The sequence below is a fragment of the Chrysochloris asiatica genome, unplaced genomic scaffold, assembly GCF_000296735.1.
Source record: "Chrysochloris asiatica unplaced genomic scaffold, ChrAsi1.0 scaffold00145, whole genome shotgun sequence".
NCBI classification, from domain to species: Eukaryota; Metazoa; Chordata; class Mammalia; order Afrosoricida; family Chrysochloridae; genus Chrysochloris; species Chrysochloris asiatica.
Window position 1 is genome coordinate 1,609,449 of NW_006408663.1, and position 18,104 is coordinate 1,627,552.

General features: G+C 37.0%; 1 protein-coding gene across 5 annotated transcripts in view; it reads right to left on the minus strand.

The window, feature by feature from the left end:
* The window catches only part of SSBP2 (single-stranded DNA binding protein 2), a 464,724-nt gene that overhangs the window by 271,189 nt on the left and 175,431 nt on the right, over nt 1-18,104 (minus strand). For all 5 annotated transcript variants that reach the window (XM_006870594.1, XM_006870591.1, XM_006870592.1 and 2 more), the window contains exon 4: nt 6,916-7,000. In XM_006870594.1, the coding sequence (XP_006870656.1) occupies nt 6,916-7,000 (85 nt within the window). The remainder of the gene's footprint in view (nt 1-6,915; nt 7,001-18,104) is intronic.

The window sequence follows — 18,104 nt, forward strand, 5'->3', positions numbered from 1 at the left end:
GTGGACTCCATCAGGAGGAGGGAGAGGACACATTGGCTGATACAATGCTATTGCAAGAGCAGAACATGATAAGGACCTGAACTAAGTAAGGCAAGAGTAGTGGGGTTAAGGAGGAGAGGGCATGTTTCAACTGTTCAGGCAATTGGACTGACAGTACTGGTGACCAGCTGGTTGTGGACAATAATAATAACAAAGGGTATTAAAAAGAAGATTTATCTATGGCACGGGTAGCTGCTTGTCTGGAGATGCCAATTCATTCAAAAAAGAAAATAAAATTAATCAAGGGATTGAAAGAACTGAACTGTTTTGGCTAAAACAGGAAGTCAAGCATCTCTCTAACTGAGCGTCTACTCCACTCACACTCCTTCCAAAGCATCATCTATGACCTTCCCACTAGATCTCAAGGATCTAGGGAACTCTCAACCTGAACCATTAAAAAGAACAACCCACCATCTCTTTAACAGTTCTCCAATCCTGCCATCTATTACTATTACCTAAGCGTTCACGTCTGTCCAGAATGGAGCCAATGATCTCACGCAAATTATCTAGTTCATATTTCCACTCTAGTCAACCTACTCTGCTCCCTGAACTATGTCTTACACTTGCCCAGCATCACACCAATCACGCTGGTCTGAGTCTCTTTTTGTTCTATCCCCACTCATCTCTTTTTATTTGTGTCCTAGTCATCATTCAAATGCCACCTTGCGTCCACAGTGCCTGAACTCTACGGTATAACATTTTATTACCTATTACTACACTTATCACAATTCACTCTTGTGAATTCAGGAAATACGCGTCCCCAAACAGATTCTGAGCTCCTGGGGAGAAGAAATATATATGAACACATGCAACACCCATAGCAGCCTTGATTAGGGTAACTTGTAAATACATGGGTTCTCAAAAGAAAGTTAATAAAGAAATGATACAAGAATGATCCTGAGATCTGTTCTAAAATCACTTTCCTCAGTTTGAGAATCCTCTCCAAAACATAGTAAGTTGGTAAGTAGTTGTAGTCTTATCTTTTTCTTTAGAAGTCTAGATATTTTTAATACAGTAAGTCACACACATTTTAAAGTTATATTTCACTCTGATAAGGGAAACTTAAATGCACCTTTAAAACATTTGTGTCATCTTTTGCAAGAGATTGTGATACTTTCCTTCTAGATAGTTCAGAGGTTTCAAAAGTTAGCACCCAAGCTTTGGATGCTAGTAGCATCTACCTACTGTGCCTGGCTGTGAGGTATGTTAGTTGATGTTTGTAGTTCTAAACCTAAATTACCTAATGCTAGATAGAATTTAAGGAAATTTATCAGATTTATATATGGCAAGATGGGAGCCTGGGGTGGCACTGTGGGATAAAGCACATATGGTAAGTTTGAAGCACAGGCCAGCTGTTCAAGCTCACCATTCGCTCCTTGGACACCCTAAACAAGGACACTATAAGCCATAACTAACTCAATGGCACTTACCAATAACACATATATAGGAGAGGTAGGGGAAAGTATGAGGTCAAATACATGGTTTTTAAAAAAAGCTACCTTATTATTCGAAACTAATAACAAATTTATAGAAATTTCATGAAGTTTGAAATTAGATCACCCATTCATTTTATTACAAAGTAGAATGTGGTATTATTTTACCTCCAACCATTATTTCTTGGCTAAACAACTATTGCTTAGTCTCTTGGTTTAAGTCTTGTCAGAGATGTAATATGTAAAACTGTGAGGTATTTATTTAATTTAAAGAGATATGAACTTCTAATCTTCTAAATACAAATCACACCAAAAACAATAACAACAACAAGCACAAGAAATGAAAAATCTGCCTTAAAATAAGTGAAAGGTGAATTTTGCAAGTGATTTCACTGTCTGTTCTCCAAATCAAAGGAAAAGACTAAAAGCAAGACATGGATCTTCATTTTTTTAATTACCCAAATGTCATAACTTAAAATGGAGTCCTGGTGTGGCGCTGTGGATTAATGCGCCAGACTGTAAAGTCAGTTGAACTGCAAGGTAGGTGGTTCAAGCTCACCAGCTGATCCTCAGAAACCCTATACAGGGTCACTATGGGTCAGAACCGACTCAGCAGCACTTAACAACAACAACTTAAAATGAAGTTGAATAAAATATAAAAATAAGCCAAGTAGCTATATAAATAACACCAAAAAAAAATCTTTATTACAAATATTTAGATACACATCAACTTCACCTTTTAAAATTCTCAAAAACAACTTATTTTTAATGACTTCAAAGCTTTTTAATTTTACATCTCTAATGGAGTCCTGGTGTGGCGCTGTGTGTTAGAGCGCCAGACTGCAAAGCCATTTGAACTGCTAGGTCAGTAGTTCAAGCTCACCAGCTGCTCCTCAGAAACCCTCTACAGGGTCACTATGGGTTGGAACCGACTCAACGGCACTTAACAACAACAATGTTAATTTGGACATATGGTCAGGAAGGACCAGTCTCTGGAGAAGGATATCATGTTTGGGAAGGTTGAGGCTCAAAGAAAAAGAGGCAGACCCCCAGCAAGATGGATTGGGAAAGTGGCAGCATCAAGGGGCTCAAGCGTGACAACAATTGTGAGGCAGGCCCAGTACTGGGCAGTGTTTTGTTTGATGTGCAGAGTCACTATGAGTCGGTACCAACTCAATGGCACCTGAGAACAACAACAACAAATATTAAGTGCAATGAGCCCTGGTGACACTGAGTGTTAGGCACTGGGCTGCTAATCACAAAGTTCAAACCCACTGGCTGCTCCATGGGAGAGAGACGAGGCTGTCTGCTCTGGAAAAGATGTGTCCTACCTACGATCTCTATGCGTCAGAATTGACTCATTGGCAGTAGATTACACTTGCTTTTTTTTTTTTTTTAAAGTGTTTTCTTGTGAATTATGTGATAGTTTACATGGGAGAACGTTAGTTACTTTTACATTCATCCTATCGTCCTATCATTGCCATGGTTACAATCCCCTCCAAGCATCATCAACCAACCAAAGGGTATATCCTACAAGCCTGCCCCCTCCCCCGACCCTGGTCATCAGCACACAGCCCCTCTCCCTCTCTGGATCTAAAGTCCCCAGCTGCTCCATCGCTCCATGTCATCTCTGCCTCCATCTCAGGCATCACTGTTTCTCTGGGTAGGGTCCTGCTCTCTGCTCTTCTCCCTTCATGGTCCCAGAGATCTCCACTCCTAGATTACAAAGTTAATCACTCCCCTCCTTGCTACAAAACATCTATACACTTGCTTTTTAAAAAACTATTTTCTTAAATATTAAGTGCTTCACAATTTCCTTGATTATCACCCTTTATTCATGTTTCCCTTCGAATGACAAAATTCCTTACAGAAAATCTCAGAATTAAAAAAAATAGGACAAAGTAGATGATACAGTCATTAAGTCATACTTAGAAACTCCCCATAAAGAAATCCTGGGCCCAAAAGACAAATTGGGAATACAGCCACACAGGCCCTACAGATAGGCAAGGTAGGTGAACAAACTTAAAATAAACAGTTTACACACACACACACACACACACACACACAACAAATAAGCAAAAATCAAGCAAATTACATGCTAGAGTGAATTTAAGGTCATTTATAAGATTTGTGTTGTTGTTGTTGTTGTTAAGTGCCATCGAGTTGGTTCCGACCCATAGCGACCCTGTACAGGGTTTCCGAGGGTGTAAATCTTTACAGGAGTAGAAAGCCTCATCTTTCTCCCGAGGAGCGGCTGGTAGTTTCGAACCGCTGACCTTAAGGTTCGCAGCCCGATTTGTAACCACTACGCTACCAGAGCTCCTAAGATTTGTGTAAGGCCAAAAAAATTAAAATTGGATCCTAAAAACATGAAAACAATCACAGAAACCATATCATAGACTAGAACAAGACTAAAAACAAATCTCCTAACAGTGCTACTTGTAGATTACAAAAGTTTATATAAACTGCAATATACATACACATACACAAAGGTAAGAGAAAAAGAACTGCAGCAAAACCATAAAAACCTTTATTAAAACAAAAGTCAAAATATGAAACTATTATTTCTTAATATAATCCCCCATCTAGGTCTCTACACTTCTGAAAGCAGTATGTCTATCTCACGGACCTTTCCCTAGAGCATTATGCACTGTTTGATTTAACCACATCAAAATTACAGTTTGGGCATCCTTGAGATAATCAAATCGCATTCCTTATAAATGTTCTTTGAGTTTGGGTAACAAAGAGATGTCTAAATGGACAAGTTCAGAGCTATAGGAAGGATGGGTAAGATTTCCTAACAAAATTCTCATGAGATAGTCCTTACTACCTTTGACCATATCTGCAATATGAAGGTGATACAACCTTGCTTGCTCAAAGTGACAAGGACTTAAAATACTTACTGATGAAGATCAAAGGCTACACAGTCTTTAGTGTGGGTTGCACCTTAATGTAAAGAAAACAAAAATTTCCACCACTAGACCAATAAATAGCATCATAATAAATGGAGAAAAGATTGAAGTTGTCAAAGACTTCATTTTGCTTTAATCTACAATCAACAGTCAAGAAATCAAATGAAGCATTGCATTAAGCAAACTCTTTTAAGCTGTTGAAGAACAAAGATGACAGTTTGAGGACTATCTTGTACTTGACACAAACCATGTTAATTTCAATTGTTTCATGTTTCATATGCTTATGAAAGTTGGAAAATGAATGAAAAAGAGTATAGAAGAATCTATGCATTTGAATTATGGTGCTGGAGAAGAATACTGAAAGTACAATGGACTACCAAAATAAGAAACAGATCTGTCTTGGAAGAAGTATACCCAGAATGCTCCTTAGAAGTAAGGATGGCAAGACTTTGTCTCTCCTTGGACATGTTGTCAGGAGGGCGATCCATACCTAGAAAATTACAACATGCTTGGTAAAGTAGAGGGTCAGCAAAAAAAGAGAAAGAGCCCCTAGGAAACTGATTGACACAGAGGCAGCAATAATGGGCTCCAACACAAGAATTCAGAGATGGTGAAGGACTAGGCATTGTTTCATTCTGTTATGCACGGCGTCATTATGAATTGGACTCAAAACATGCATTGATAGTTATATGTACTTCATTACAATTCATTTTTACTTTCCTCCATATTCTGACATACCTATAAATTTTAATTGATTCAGCAATATGAATCTTTATTTCTACATGTATTTCACTTTTCGATATTTCAAACACCTAAGAAAAAGTATCTTTTGGTAAATGTTAAACCCATGAGACTGGGAACTATATCTGTCTTGTTTGCTGACTTGCCCATGTATCTGAAGATGTGAACCTTCTGCTACCAGCTTTGACTCACCGGTTAAGTATTTACAAGGTGCTGTCTTATCTAAATTGTTATTAACATATAAAGTAAATAAAAATAGCATTAAATGACCTTTCTGCAACTGCATATCCTGTTATATTGAAATAAGAAATTACAAACACTTTTTAGATGCTATTTGATGAATCCATTACTTTATATAAACACAAATATTGTTGTTGTTGTCAAGTGCCATAGAGTCGATTCCAACCCATAGCGACCCTGTATAGGGTTTCCAAGGAGCAGCTGGTGAGCTTGAAGCACAGATCTTGCAGTTCAAATGGCTTTGCAGCCTGGTGCATTAACTCACAGCGCCACACCAAGACTCCAAACTCCAATATAGATATGAGTATCTCATGTCAATCACCACCCCAGACACAGAGGATGAAAAACGTAAATAGGACAAAGACTCTTCGCTGAGGAAGCTCAGAAATTATTAAGGAAAACATCCCATTATAATAGGACATTAAGACTAGTAACAGAGAAAGTACCTAATTCTCTGGGGTAGTTTCTATGGAAGTATTTTCTTAAAATAATAAATTATTACATATAAAATTATAAGGTGGCAAAAATAGATTATTTACATAATATGACTAATATTTATGTACCATTTTTAAAAGTATCCTATTACTGAAAACTGTTAACACAACCCTGTCTTAATATTATAAAGATTGTCTTAAGGAAGTCAAGAAAAATCAGCCACATGTTATGAACAATCATGTTTCAAACCTGTCACTTTATCTGAACATATGAACAATCCTAGTTAGATTTTATAAATGTCAACTAACAGACAACTGCATTCTGTTATATTTAATAACATCTATTGTTTGACACAATCTGAGAAAGAATCAATATAAATCTGCTCTCAAAGAGTATATCATAATAATGTGATTCAGCTACTACCACATTACTGTAAAAATATATTTTGGTTCCATCTTTGCTTGAGAATAATTAAAGTATCTTCAATTACACCAGAGAAATAAAATCATAATCACTGTTCTAGCATTAAAAGTTTAGTGGTATATATTCTAAAATTTCCTAAATATTTTGCACACGAATAAAATCAGAATGAAATTGTTTAATAAATAATTAAACATCTGGTAAACAATTTACTCCATTATTGCTTGTGATTTCAGTCCAAAATATATCTTATTTATGGAATTAAGTTCAGGGAGAGGACATTCTGCAATACAATATGTAGCCAAAACTTGCAAAAGAGAATAGAGTATTTTTGTATATTAAAAAAAATCATGAGCAAATAAAGAGTTTAACATTTACAGAAATCTTATAATGAATGTTTTTACAAAGCCAAGAACCAGTAAATTTTTATAGACCTGAAATTTCACACATCAAATGTGCTTAAAGAAATAGTAAATATATTGAAATTATGACAACTCTCTTATCCTAAGCTTCTTCAGCAAGATTCAAATACCTATTTGTACTTCACTTTTTAAATTATGGTTTTATATTTCAGAAAACAAAGGAAAACCAGTATCCAAAGTACCAAAGCAAAAGAAGAAATGGGCCGACAAATGTTCAGGAGTAGTTTAAAAAGTAAACCAGTAATATAACATAAAAAAGTATACAAAACTTACGTAGTCATGAAAGGCTTTTGCTTCACTTGAGTGTTCGCATGTTTCCCGTCTTTCTGGAGCTGCACAGTAGAGATCCCAAAATACACTAAAAAAGTGAAATTATGGTAAAGGTAAGAAAGTCATATATTGCCACTCTGACAAATCAGCATTCTTAAAATAGCAAAAGAGATACATTAGTTTCTAACACTGTTTTCTTCTTCAGGATGAAACATATAAATTCAGGTAAAGCTATTTGTGCAATACAGTACCACTTAGGTAACTTTCAGAAATGCTAATTTATTTTTTCTAAATGATAAAATAATTTTAAAAGATTAATTTTAAAAAGACTGTGACTGTTACTCCTAACTGACTGGTTACATAACTTAAAACATTTGATGGACTTTATTAAATACTTGTCACGATTTTCTTATTAAGAGTGAAAACAGTAAATAATATTCTAAATTTAATCATCAAGGAATAAAGAGCTTCATAAATTATCAAGATAAAGGTTCAAGGTAATTTTGCTCTCAAACTCCCAAGCCAATCCCCTCCTGAGCAATAAATAATGTTGGTTAAACAAATATCTTTTCTTAAAATATCCTCTTGTATTTTCCTGTAATTAAAATAAGCTAGTAAATTTTTAAATTAAGAATAGAATTAAATACATTCTAAAGAACTCTGGTAGTGTAGTGGTTACAAATTGGGCTGTGAACCACAAGGTCAGCAGTTCGAAACTACTAGCTGTTCCACAGGAGAAAGATGAGGCTTTCTGTTCCCCTAAAGATTTACAGCCTCGGAAACCCTGTACAGGGTTGCTATTGAGTCAGAACCGACTCCATGGCACATAACCACCACCACCAATACATCTCTTGTCCTATTAAAGATTATCTAACATATTAATAATATCAGTACTAAAAATAGCTTGAATAAAAGCTTAAAATATAGATGTATTTTTAAGGCAGGATATTGTGCTCAGGATACATGTAAAAATGGAGCAAAAAAACCATGATAAATTGAATCTAATTACCTTTTTTAACACCAAAAGCCTCATTTAGCCTGGATCTCTCTACCCTCAGCTAGGAGAAATCGTTCTATAGATATTACAATACAAACAACGTCACTATTCATTCAGTAAGATAAAATTACTTTCAGAGGTGAAAAACATGAAAGATTGAGTATCAGCATCCTTTCTGTTCATGTATTTGCAATCAGTTAGAAAGACAAACATAACATGTAAATTTCAAATTTTTACTAAGATGAAAGCAGTTAAAATTGTGGTCTATGTGTGCATCATCAATAAAGCACAAGTAAAGCATCTTTCTGCTACTTACTGCTTCCAGCCAAGATCCATCAGCAATGAAATTCTCAGTTCCATGATCTCTTCTGAATACGGTCTCAATTTCTAGCACCTCCCAGTCAATGTACATATTGTTGTTAAGTGCCATAAAGTTGGTTCTGACTCACAAATAGACTCATAGATAGCAAGCTTATATAGGACTTTTGACAAACAGCTGGTGAGTTTGAACCACCGACCTAGCAGTTCAAAGCGACCTTGCGGTCCAGTGCTTATCCTAAAGTGCCACACTAGGACTCCATCAATGCACTACTGCAAACATTTTTTAATTCTCTTTAGCAAAGTTTTACTTGCAGGTCATATTACTGATATTGTTCAATGATGTTCACATTCTATTGGGTCTCCTTTCTTTGGGATGGGCACAAATATTGATCTTTTTCAATCAGTTGGACAGGTAGCTGTCTTCTAAATTTTTCGACAAAGATGAGTGACTGCCTCCAGTGCTTCCATCAATTTATTAAAAACCATTAGATCTGTTTTCTATCAATTTCTGGGGTCTTGTTTTTTCCATTGTCTTCAATGCAGCTTGGACTTCTTCCTTCAGTTGGTTCTTGATTATATGCTACCTCCTGAAAAGGTTGACCATCAACAAATTCTTTGGGGTAAAGTTCCATTTCATTCCAGTTTCTTTCCATGATTCTGTTTCATTCAATAGTTTGCTCAGAGACTCCTTCAATATTGCCACTCAAGGCTTTGATTTTTTCTTCAGTTCTTACACCTTGGAAAATGCTGAGCTTGTTTTTTCTCTTTTGCTTTTCTAATTCTAGGTCTTTGTACATTTCATTATAATATTTGACTTTGTCTCTTTGAGCTGCCCCTAGAAACTTTCTGTTTAGATGTTTTACTTCATCAATTCTTCCTATTGCTTTAGGTTGTCTGTTCACCAGCCAATGTCAGATTCTCTTCTGACATTCAGTTTAGTCTTTTTTTTTCTTGCCTGTCTTTTAAATGACCTTTTGCTGTCTTCCTGTATGACGTTCTTGATGTCATTCCACAAATCTTCTGGGTATTTTGCAGTAATGTCTAATGTATTAAATCTATCTGTTCATGAGATGGTCTCTAAATTCAGGTGGGATATACTCAAGGTCATAATTTGGTTCTCACTGTTGTTGTTAAGTGCCCGTGAGATGGTTCCAACTCATAGCAACCCTGTATACCATTTTCAAGGAGTGACTGGTAAGTTTGAATCACCAATATTGCAGTTCAAACTGATCTTTCAGTCCAGGTCTTTGCACATTCATGGTAACACTTGACTGTCTCTTCTCTAGCTGCCCTTTGAAGTTTTCTGTTCAGTTCTTTCCCCATTTTTCTAGTTTCTTTAGGTTTCCTATGCTCAAGAGCAAGTTTCAGAGTCTCTCCTAACATCCATTTAGGTCTTTTCTTTCTTTCTTGTCTTTTAAATGACTTTTTGCTTTCTTCCTCTATAGTGTTTTTGATGTGATCCCACAACTCTTCTGGTCTTCAGTCATTAGTGTCTAATACATCAAATCTGTTCTTTAGATGCTCTTTTTTTAAATACAGGTGGCATATATTCAAGATCATATTTTTGGCTCTCATGGACTTGGTTTCATTTTCCTCAGCTTCAGCTTGAATTTGCATATGAACATTAATGGTCTATTACAGTTGGCCCCTCGCTTTATTTTGGCTAATGATAGTTTCTCCAACTTCTCTTCCCACAGATGTAGTCACGTTCTTTCCTCTGTATTCCATCTGGTGAGGTCCATGTGTGTAATCACATTTTATATTGTTTTAAAAAGGTATTTGCAATGGTAAGTCATTGGGCTTGCAAAATTTTATCATGCAATTTTTAGTATCATTTCTATCACTAAGGACAAAATTGCCAACTACTGACCCTTCTGTGTGTCTCCTATGTTCACATTACAATCATTAGGAATTATCAATTCACCAGTTTCAGACTGAAGAAGTTGGTTGAGTTCCTCAGTTTCATCATCACTGGCTTTAGTGGTTGGTGTATAAATTTGAATAGTGGTATGAACTCCTCTTCGCTGGAGGCATATGGATATTATTCCTATCACAGACAGCATTGTAGATCTTGAAGTGCTCTTTCTAAGGATGAATGTGATGCCGTTCCTCTTACATGATTATGATGATGTTTGCCTCTATTTCTTCTCAGTTTCAGTTGGGTCCCATCAAAAACTGAAGGTCCTAAAAGGATGGCTCCATTCATGTCATTAATGTTGAGTCTTGTTTTGGCTTTTCGTTAGTCATATTTGGAGTGCTTTCCAACCTGGGAGAGCATCTACTGGAACTGTATCTGACAGTTTTCTGCGGCTATTCTTAACATTTCCAATGGCTAACCATTTAGAAGTGGTCTGCTTTCCTTCTTAGTCTGTTTTAGTTTGGAAGCTGCACTGACTTGTCCACATGGGTGACACTGCTAGTATTTAAAATATTAGTGCCATAGCCCCCAGCACCACAAAAACACACACACCACCACAGCAGTACAAACTGACAGATAAGTAGCGGCATAATGAAACTAGGTACTAAAATAGGTTAAATGTTTATGTGATACTCCTGAGAATTCTTTATTATTCATTATGTCCTTTTAAAATGTCAAAAAGCACACCCTTTATAAAAATACCCATGGCCAGTCTTGTTCCAGGTCACATTTAATTGTGCCTAACACCAGTATGCACTATTTTTTATTTATTCATAAATCCCTACTCCATCATTTCACAGATCAATTAGCTGAGGAAGCCACCACAAAGGTATGGGACAATTAAGTCCAAGGATATTCACGGTTCAAACTCACCAGCCGCTCCTTGGAAACCCTATATAGGGTTGTGATTAAGTCGGAACCGACTCAATGACACTTAGCAACAACAACAGTCATGATAAAAAAAAATTGGGTAAATTCTTCTATTTAAAAAACTGTACTCACCAATTTTAATTAGTATACACAATAATCTAAGTTATGTGCTATGAAATTTAAAGCACAAAAATAAAAATTAAATATAACAAAATTATTTTTAGAGTGACGATAATTGTGCATCAGCATGTGATTCATCTGCATGTTCTTAGCTCTTAAAAAGTGATTACAGATGGCAAATTTATCTTGAAAGTGTGCCGTCCTAAGGAAATTCCTAATATATGAGCTATATGATACTGTCGTTGCTATAATACTGTCCTAATATGAACAACAAATTGGGTATATATAACCAAACAAAAGTTGCACTAAAAATCCAAATACATGATTTTAATCCACATTTTACAGTTCATCCATGCTTAGTTTGCTATGATAGCAAACAAATCACTTACTTAACTATTTTATAATTTAGAAAATAGCATGCCTAAACTGGAAGACCTCTATGAATGCTTCATAAATTAAAAAAAAATTTTAAATGGTGATATTTTTTTCAACTAATATTTCAAATAGTTATTCAACTCCTAAGTTGTGCAACATAATTGTGTTATAAACCGCACAAGTAAGAAAAGATCTCTAATCTAAGGCACATGTGACTCATATGTAACTGGATTCCAGACTAAAGATGAGTACAATTGGAAATTGCAGTTCCATTTCCTAAAAGCACCTAAAGTTAACTCAATATAGAAATCTCATACACTATCCAAGGAGCTCTGGTAGCGTAGTGGTTACAAATCAGGCTGCTAACCTCAGGGTCAGCAATTCTAAACTACAAGCTGTTCTGTGGGAGAAAGATGAGGCTTTCTGTTCCTATAACGATTTACAGCCTCAGAATCCCTATACAGGCTCGCTATGAGTCGGAACCAACTCCACAGCACATAACAACAACAACATTAAAGTTTAACTAACGATACTAGCAAATGCTTTTGGCTGATATGACAATGTAATAATTGCCATATGAAAATGTGAAATTATCTCCTAGAGAAAGGATTAGTCTTTTGTGTAATATTCATAGCAATATTTGATTTCTTTTTAGTTGTTGTTGTTATTTTGTTTAAAAACTTTAGCAAGTTCCTCTGATAACCCATTTAACTGGTTTCTTGATTTCTATAGGGAATCTTGGTGTGGCACTGTAGGATAAAGCAATGGACCACAAGGTCAATTTGAACTGTGAGGTTAGTGGTTTAAACTCACCACTCGCTCCTCAGAAACCTTATACAGAGTTGCTATGAGTCGGAACTGACTCGACTGTACTTAACAATAACAACAACAATGTGAATATAAGGAGGCCTGGGAACATAGTGGATAAAGAGCTGGGCTGCTAACCACAAGGTCAGCAGTTTCAATCTACCAGCTGCTCCAAGGGAGAAAGATGAGGCTTTCTGCTCCCATAAAGATTTACAGCCTTGGAATCCCTATATAGGGTCTCTACGATTCTTTAAGGAGTCTGGTAGCGTAGTGGTTACGAATCGGGCTGTGAACCGCAAGGTCAGCAGTTCGAAACTACCAGCTGTTCCGTGGGAGAAAGATGAGTCTTTCTGCTCCCGTAAAGATTTACAGCCTTGGAAACCCTGTACAGGGTCACTGTGAGTTGGAACGGACTCCATGGCACATAACAACAACAACTACATGATTCTTTAACTACCTCTATGGCATACAATCACCACCATCCAATGTAAAACAAGAGTTCATATTTCAGACGCATTCTGATTATGGGCAGGATAATAGTACTCTGGAAGTTTGAGCAGCAGCATCTCTGAGTTTGACAGACACCTGTTCCAGATAAGGCTGGGCTATATTATTGTACCTCTTACCGTTGTACTCCAATTCACTTCCTGAGTATCCTATGCTAACAACTCCTTCACCCTACACACAAATGCCAGTGGTCCATGAACACTCCTTACTCAAAAAGGGAAATTAATAAATATTAAAATAATAAAAATATTAATAATTGGTCACTGAATTCAACTCTATGTTTAAGAAACATTATCTGTCTCTCTCCTCCCTTGAAATGCCTCTATCTTTTTCTTTCTTGTACATACTCTTATCTCTAACCTATCCCACTATACAGACATTTGACTAGAATCTATCTATGTATATTTAAATCTGGTGTGGAGCTGAGGGTTAATGCGCCAGACTGCAAAGTCACTTTGAACCATAAGATCAGTGGTTAAGCTCACCAGTCAATCCTTGGAAATCCTACACAGGGTTGCTATGGGTTGGAACCAATTCAACGGCACTTCACAACGATAACAACATAGATGTACTCAAGTCTATTCTAGCTTAAAAACAAGTGCTTGGTCCTATTCTGTTTGTTAATCATGGAACTACTATTGTAGACTTTCTAAATTTAACTTTTATCAGTCCACTAAAAATGTTATACCCAAGGCCTCTAAAGCGCATCTTACTTCCCAATTAAAGGCAATCTTCAGATCATCTTAGGTTTTTGTTTTTTGTTTGTCTGTGTAAACATACACATTCTGAGGTATTTAAATTTGCCGAATTTTCTCTCGTATAAATACGCCTGTCCTGGTTCCCAATCATTATTCTCTCCTGATTGTCCTCCCTTCTCTTCAGTAACTTCCTTCAGGGTTTTTCCTCAACTAAAATTAAATGAAACCCACTGCTGTAGCGTCAATTCCAACATCATAGCAAGCCTGTAATAGAGAGGAGAGCTGCCCCATAGGGTTTCCAAGGCTGTAATCATACAGAAGTAGGCTGCCACAACTTTCTCTTGTACAACAGTAGCTGGTGGGCTCAGACCACTGACATCTTAGTTACTAAGCCAAGAACTTAAGCCATTGCACCTCTAACTCAGACCATGTTCTCTCTTTCTCCTACACAGTTTCATCTAGGAACACACTTCAGTTACTATATAATCCATGCAGAAAAGCCACAAACCATCATCGACCCAAGTCTCTATTAATTGCATTGGGCATCTTTTTCTGAACTCCACAAAGGCATTTCAAAATGTAACCTGTTCAAGCTAAATTCATGATCTTTATCAAAAACCTGCTGCTTTTTCTATGTATCGCACTTGGTCAAGAGTATCATTCTTCGTTCCATTATACAAATCTAAACCCTGGGAGGCTTCTCTTTCACATACAGCACCAAATTATCAAAACGTTCTTCACTATCTAGAACTTACCACTTCATCACCATTCATTGAACAACTACAATCGCCTTGTAACTAATCTTTGCCACTGTTTTTGACGCTCTTCAATCCATCCGTACATTGGTGCCAGAAAGCTTTTAAAAAGACATCTAGAAGATGGCAGACCAGGCAAAAAGGCTGTGTACCCTCCAAGGCAATGATATGGAAAACCAGACGAGACAGATTCAGAGGACGGCCCTGGAACTCGCAGCAGATAAAAGGATAAATAAGTGTATCAAGGGCTTGTCAGGACAGAGAGTTGAACAGACATGATAAGAAAGGTGGTACTTTTGATTTGGGGCCACAGACAGGACTTATCACAGCCTTTTGCCTTGTGTGAGCAGATTAAGACACAAAAAAGATTTGTGTTTCATAAGCTTGTGTATGACTTGCAGATACAAAGGTGTTTTTTTTTTTTTTTTCTTTCTTCTCCTTTCCTTTCTGGTTCTTTGCACTTCCCTGGTTAAAAGAGACAAGACCTCCAGTAGTATACATTCCAAGGGAAGGTTCCACTTTCCAGGACAACAGAACCATGTGGATGCAGTGACTGTGTACAAAACTGAAGGGGACAGAGCAGCAGATGCCCTGCTCCAGCAGGCCCTGTTCCAAATCTGCAAAGTCCGCCCTGGCCAGCCCTGGGATAACTCTCACAAAAACAAGTGGCTAAATGGGCATGTTGGATATAGAAAAGGAAAAAGAGAAAAAGAAAAAGACTGGTCTATAGGTCAGAGGGGCACAGCAGCACAATCTTGAAATTTCTCAGGAAGCTGTGAAGGCAGGAGGTAAATAGGTAGCTCAGAAATATTCTGCATATTTTACCATGGCTGTATGCTAGTTTTGGTTTGGTTTTGTTTTCATTCTCTCTTGTGGGAATGTTTTCACTTCTTGACTCATATAAAAGGAGACAGCCAATGCAGTCATACAGTCCACCACAGCCATACTTTCTTCAATACCATCAACTGGGCCAGAGTCAATGCCAGCTACTATATACTGTACCAATAACAACTAACATCAATGAAATTCACCCTGAACTAATCTACACGAACACCAAACAGAGAATAATGCACCAGAAGGCAGTTGGTAAGTGTCTAAGAATATACCAATCATGACTAATTGTGACTGTCACAACCGTAAAAGTAGAAGTTTTGCAACAAAAAGGGGGGAGTAAAAAGTGTGTGACAGGGTTGTGTTCTTTCACCTTACTTGTTCAGCTTGTATGAATAGCAAATCATCCAAGAAGCTGGGTGGTATGAAGAAAAACGTGGCCTCAGGATTGGAGGAAGACTCATTAACAGCCTGTGATATGCAGATGATATAACCTTGCTTGCTGAAAGTGAAAAGGACTTAAAATATTTACTTATTAAGATCAAAGAGCACAGCCTTCAGTATGGATTGCATCTTAATGTAAAAAAACAACAACACAAAAATCCTCACCACTGGACCAATAAATAACATTCTTATCAAGAAGACTGAAGAGATTGAAGTTGTCAAGGACTTCAATCTTCTTGGATCAACTATCAACACTCAAGGGAGCAGCAGTCAAGACATCAGATGACAAATTTCATAAGGCAAGTCTGCCACACAAGAACTTTTTAAAGTGTTGAAGAGCAAAGATGTCAGATTAAGGACTAAGGTGCATCGGACTCAAGCCATGGTACTTTCAATAACCTCATATGCATGTGAAAGCTGGACAGTGAAAAAGGAAGAGCGTAGATGAGTTGATGCTTTCAAGTTATGGTGTTGGAAGAGAATACTGAAAGTGCCATGGGCTGCCAAAAGAACCAATTTATTTGTTTTAGAAGAAGTGCAGCCAGAGTGCTCCTTTGAGGCCAAGATGGGCAAACTTTGTCTCTCATACTTAGGACATATTGTCATGAGGGACCAGTATCTGGAGAAAGATATCATGGTTGGTAAGGTGGAGGGTCAGAGAAAACGAGGAAGACCCCCAATGAGATGGATTGGCCAAGTGGCGGCATCGATGGACTCAAGCGTGGCAACAGTAGTGAGATTGGCCCAGGATGGGGCAGTGTTTTGTTCTACTGATCATAAGTTCGCTATGGGTCAGTACTAACTCGATGGCACCTAACAACAACAACAATACATGGCACTTCACAACAACAATATATTGCATGGAGTCCTGGTATAGTGCTGCAGGTTAATGTGCCATACTGCAAATCCATTTGCACTTTGAGATCAGCAGTTCAAGATCACCAGTCGCTCCTTGGAAACCCTATACAGGGTCTGTGTGGGTCAGAATTGACTTCATGGCACTTAACAACAACAACAACAATAACATATGGTATACATGCACTGTCAAACATTGCAAAAAATGCATCAGCAATAGAAGATAAAATGGATGACTGGTACCTCCTAGAAGTTACAAACTTAAAGATGTCAAAAGATTTTCCAAAAGAGTAAACTGAGAGCCCACAGATGCAGGAAAAACTTATCAGACAAGTGACTAATATTTAAAATTTATAAAGAAATACAACAGCTCTACAAAAAAATTTTTAAAAAAAATAAAAAATAAAAAATAACCCACTTTAAAAGTGGGCACAGGACTGAGACAATTCAAAAACACAAAAATATACAGGTAATCAACAAATATATGAAGAAATGTTCGTGATCATTAGTCACTTGAAAAATTCAAATAAAGGCAAAAATAAGATATCATCTCAAACCAATATTAACAGAATAGTTTAAAAAAATAGAAAACAAATGCTGGTGAGGGTATGGAGAGTCTGGAACCTTCCTGATTTCTGGTGCGACTGTAAAATGGTCCAAACATTCTGTTGATATGATCGTGATTCCTCAGAAAGTTGGAAAAAGAAATAGCTTAAGAACCAGCAATATTTATATTCCATAAAAAATATTCACCAGGCCACAAACAGATATATACACACCAATGTTCAATGCAGCACTGTTTACAACAGCTAAAAGATGGAGACAAACAAAAACGGAGGAGTAGTTCATCTTACAGTACAGAAACAGAGGAGCCTATGACCATCAAGAGACAAGAGCACAAGAAAACTGCAGCCCCTATCCAGTGAGGCAGTGATAACAGAGATGGAGATAGAGCTGAGGATATATAGAGAGAGAATAGCTGAGGATTCTGAACTCATGGAAAAACAGGAACTGGATGCTGGTGGCAAGGAGGCAGGCTTGCAAAATGTCCCCATTGGTTGTTTAAATTATTATATATTCTGGAGTGTTTCTATGTACATCCTGCCTCCTCAAAAAAATAAAACAGAATGGAAGCAAAATAAAAAATAAAAAAAAAGATGGAGACTCCCTAAGTGCCCAACAACAGAAGAATGGATAAATAAGCTCTGGAACCTACATACAATGTAATATTGTGCAATGCTAAAAATAACCATGAATCCAATCCGTAAAACGCCTCATAACTTGGATGAACCTAGAGAACTTTATGCAAAGTGACATTAGTCAATAACAAAGTAACAAACATTGTATGAGAACATTATTGTACAATCTTAAAAAAAGATTTACAGACTGAAAAAAAAAACAAAAAAACTTTTTTGGTGGCTACCACTCGTCTGTCTGTCGTGCTGTGGTGACTTGAGTTGCTGTGATTCTGAGGACTATGCCACTGGTATTTTAAATAACCAGCAATGTCACCCATGGTGGACAGGTATCAGATGAACTTCCAGACAAAGACAGACTAGGAAGAAAGAGTGATGAACTACTTCCGAATCCTTAGTCAATGAAAACCTTATGAAGAGCAGAGAAACACTGTCAGATACAGGGCCGGAAAATGAGCACCTCAGGTTGGAAGGCACTCAAAATGCAACTGGGGAAGA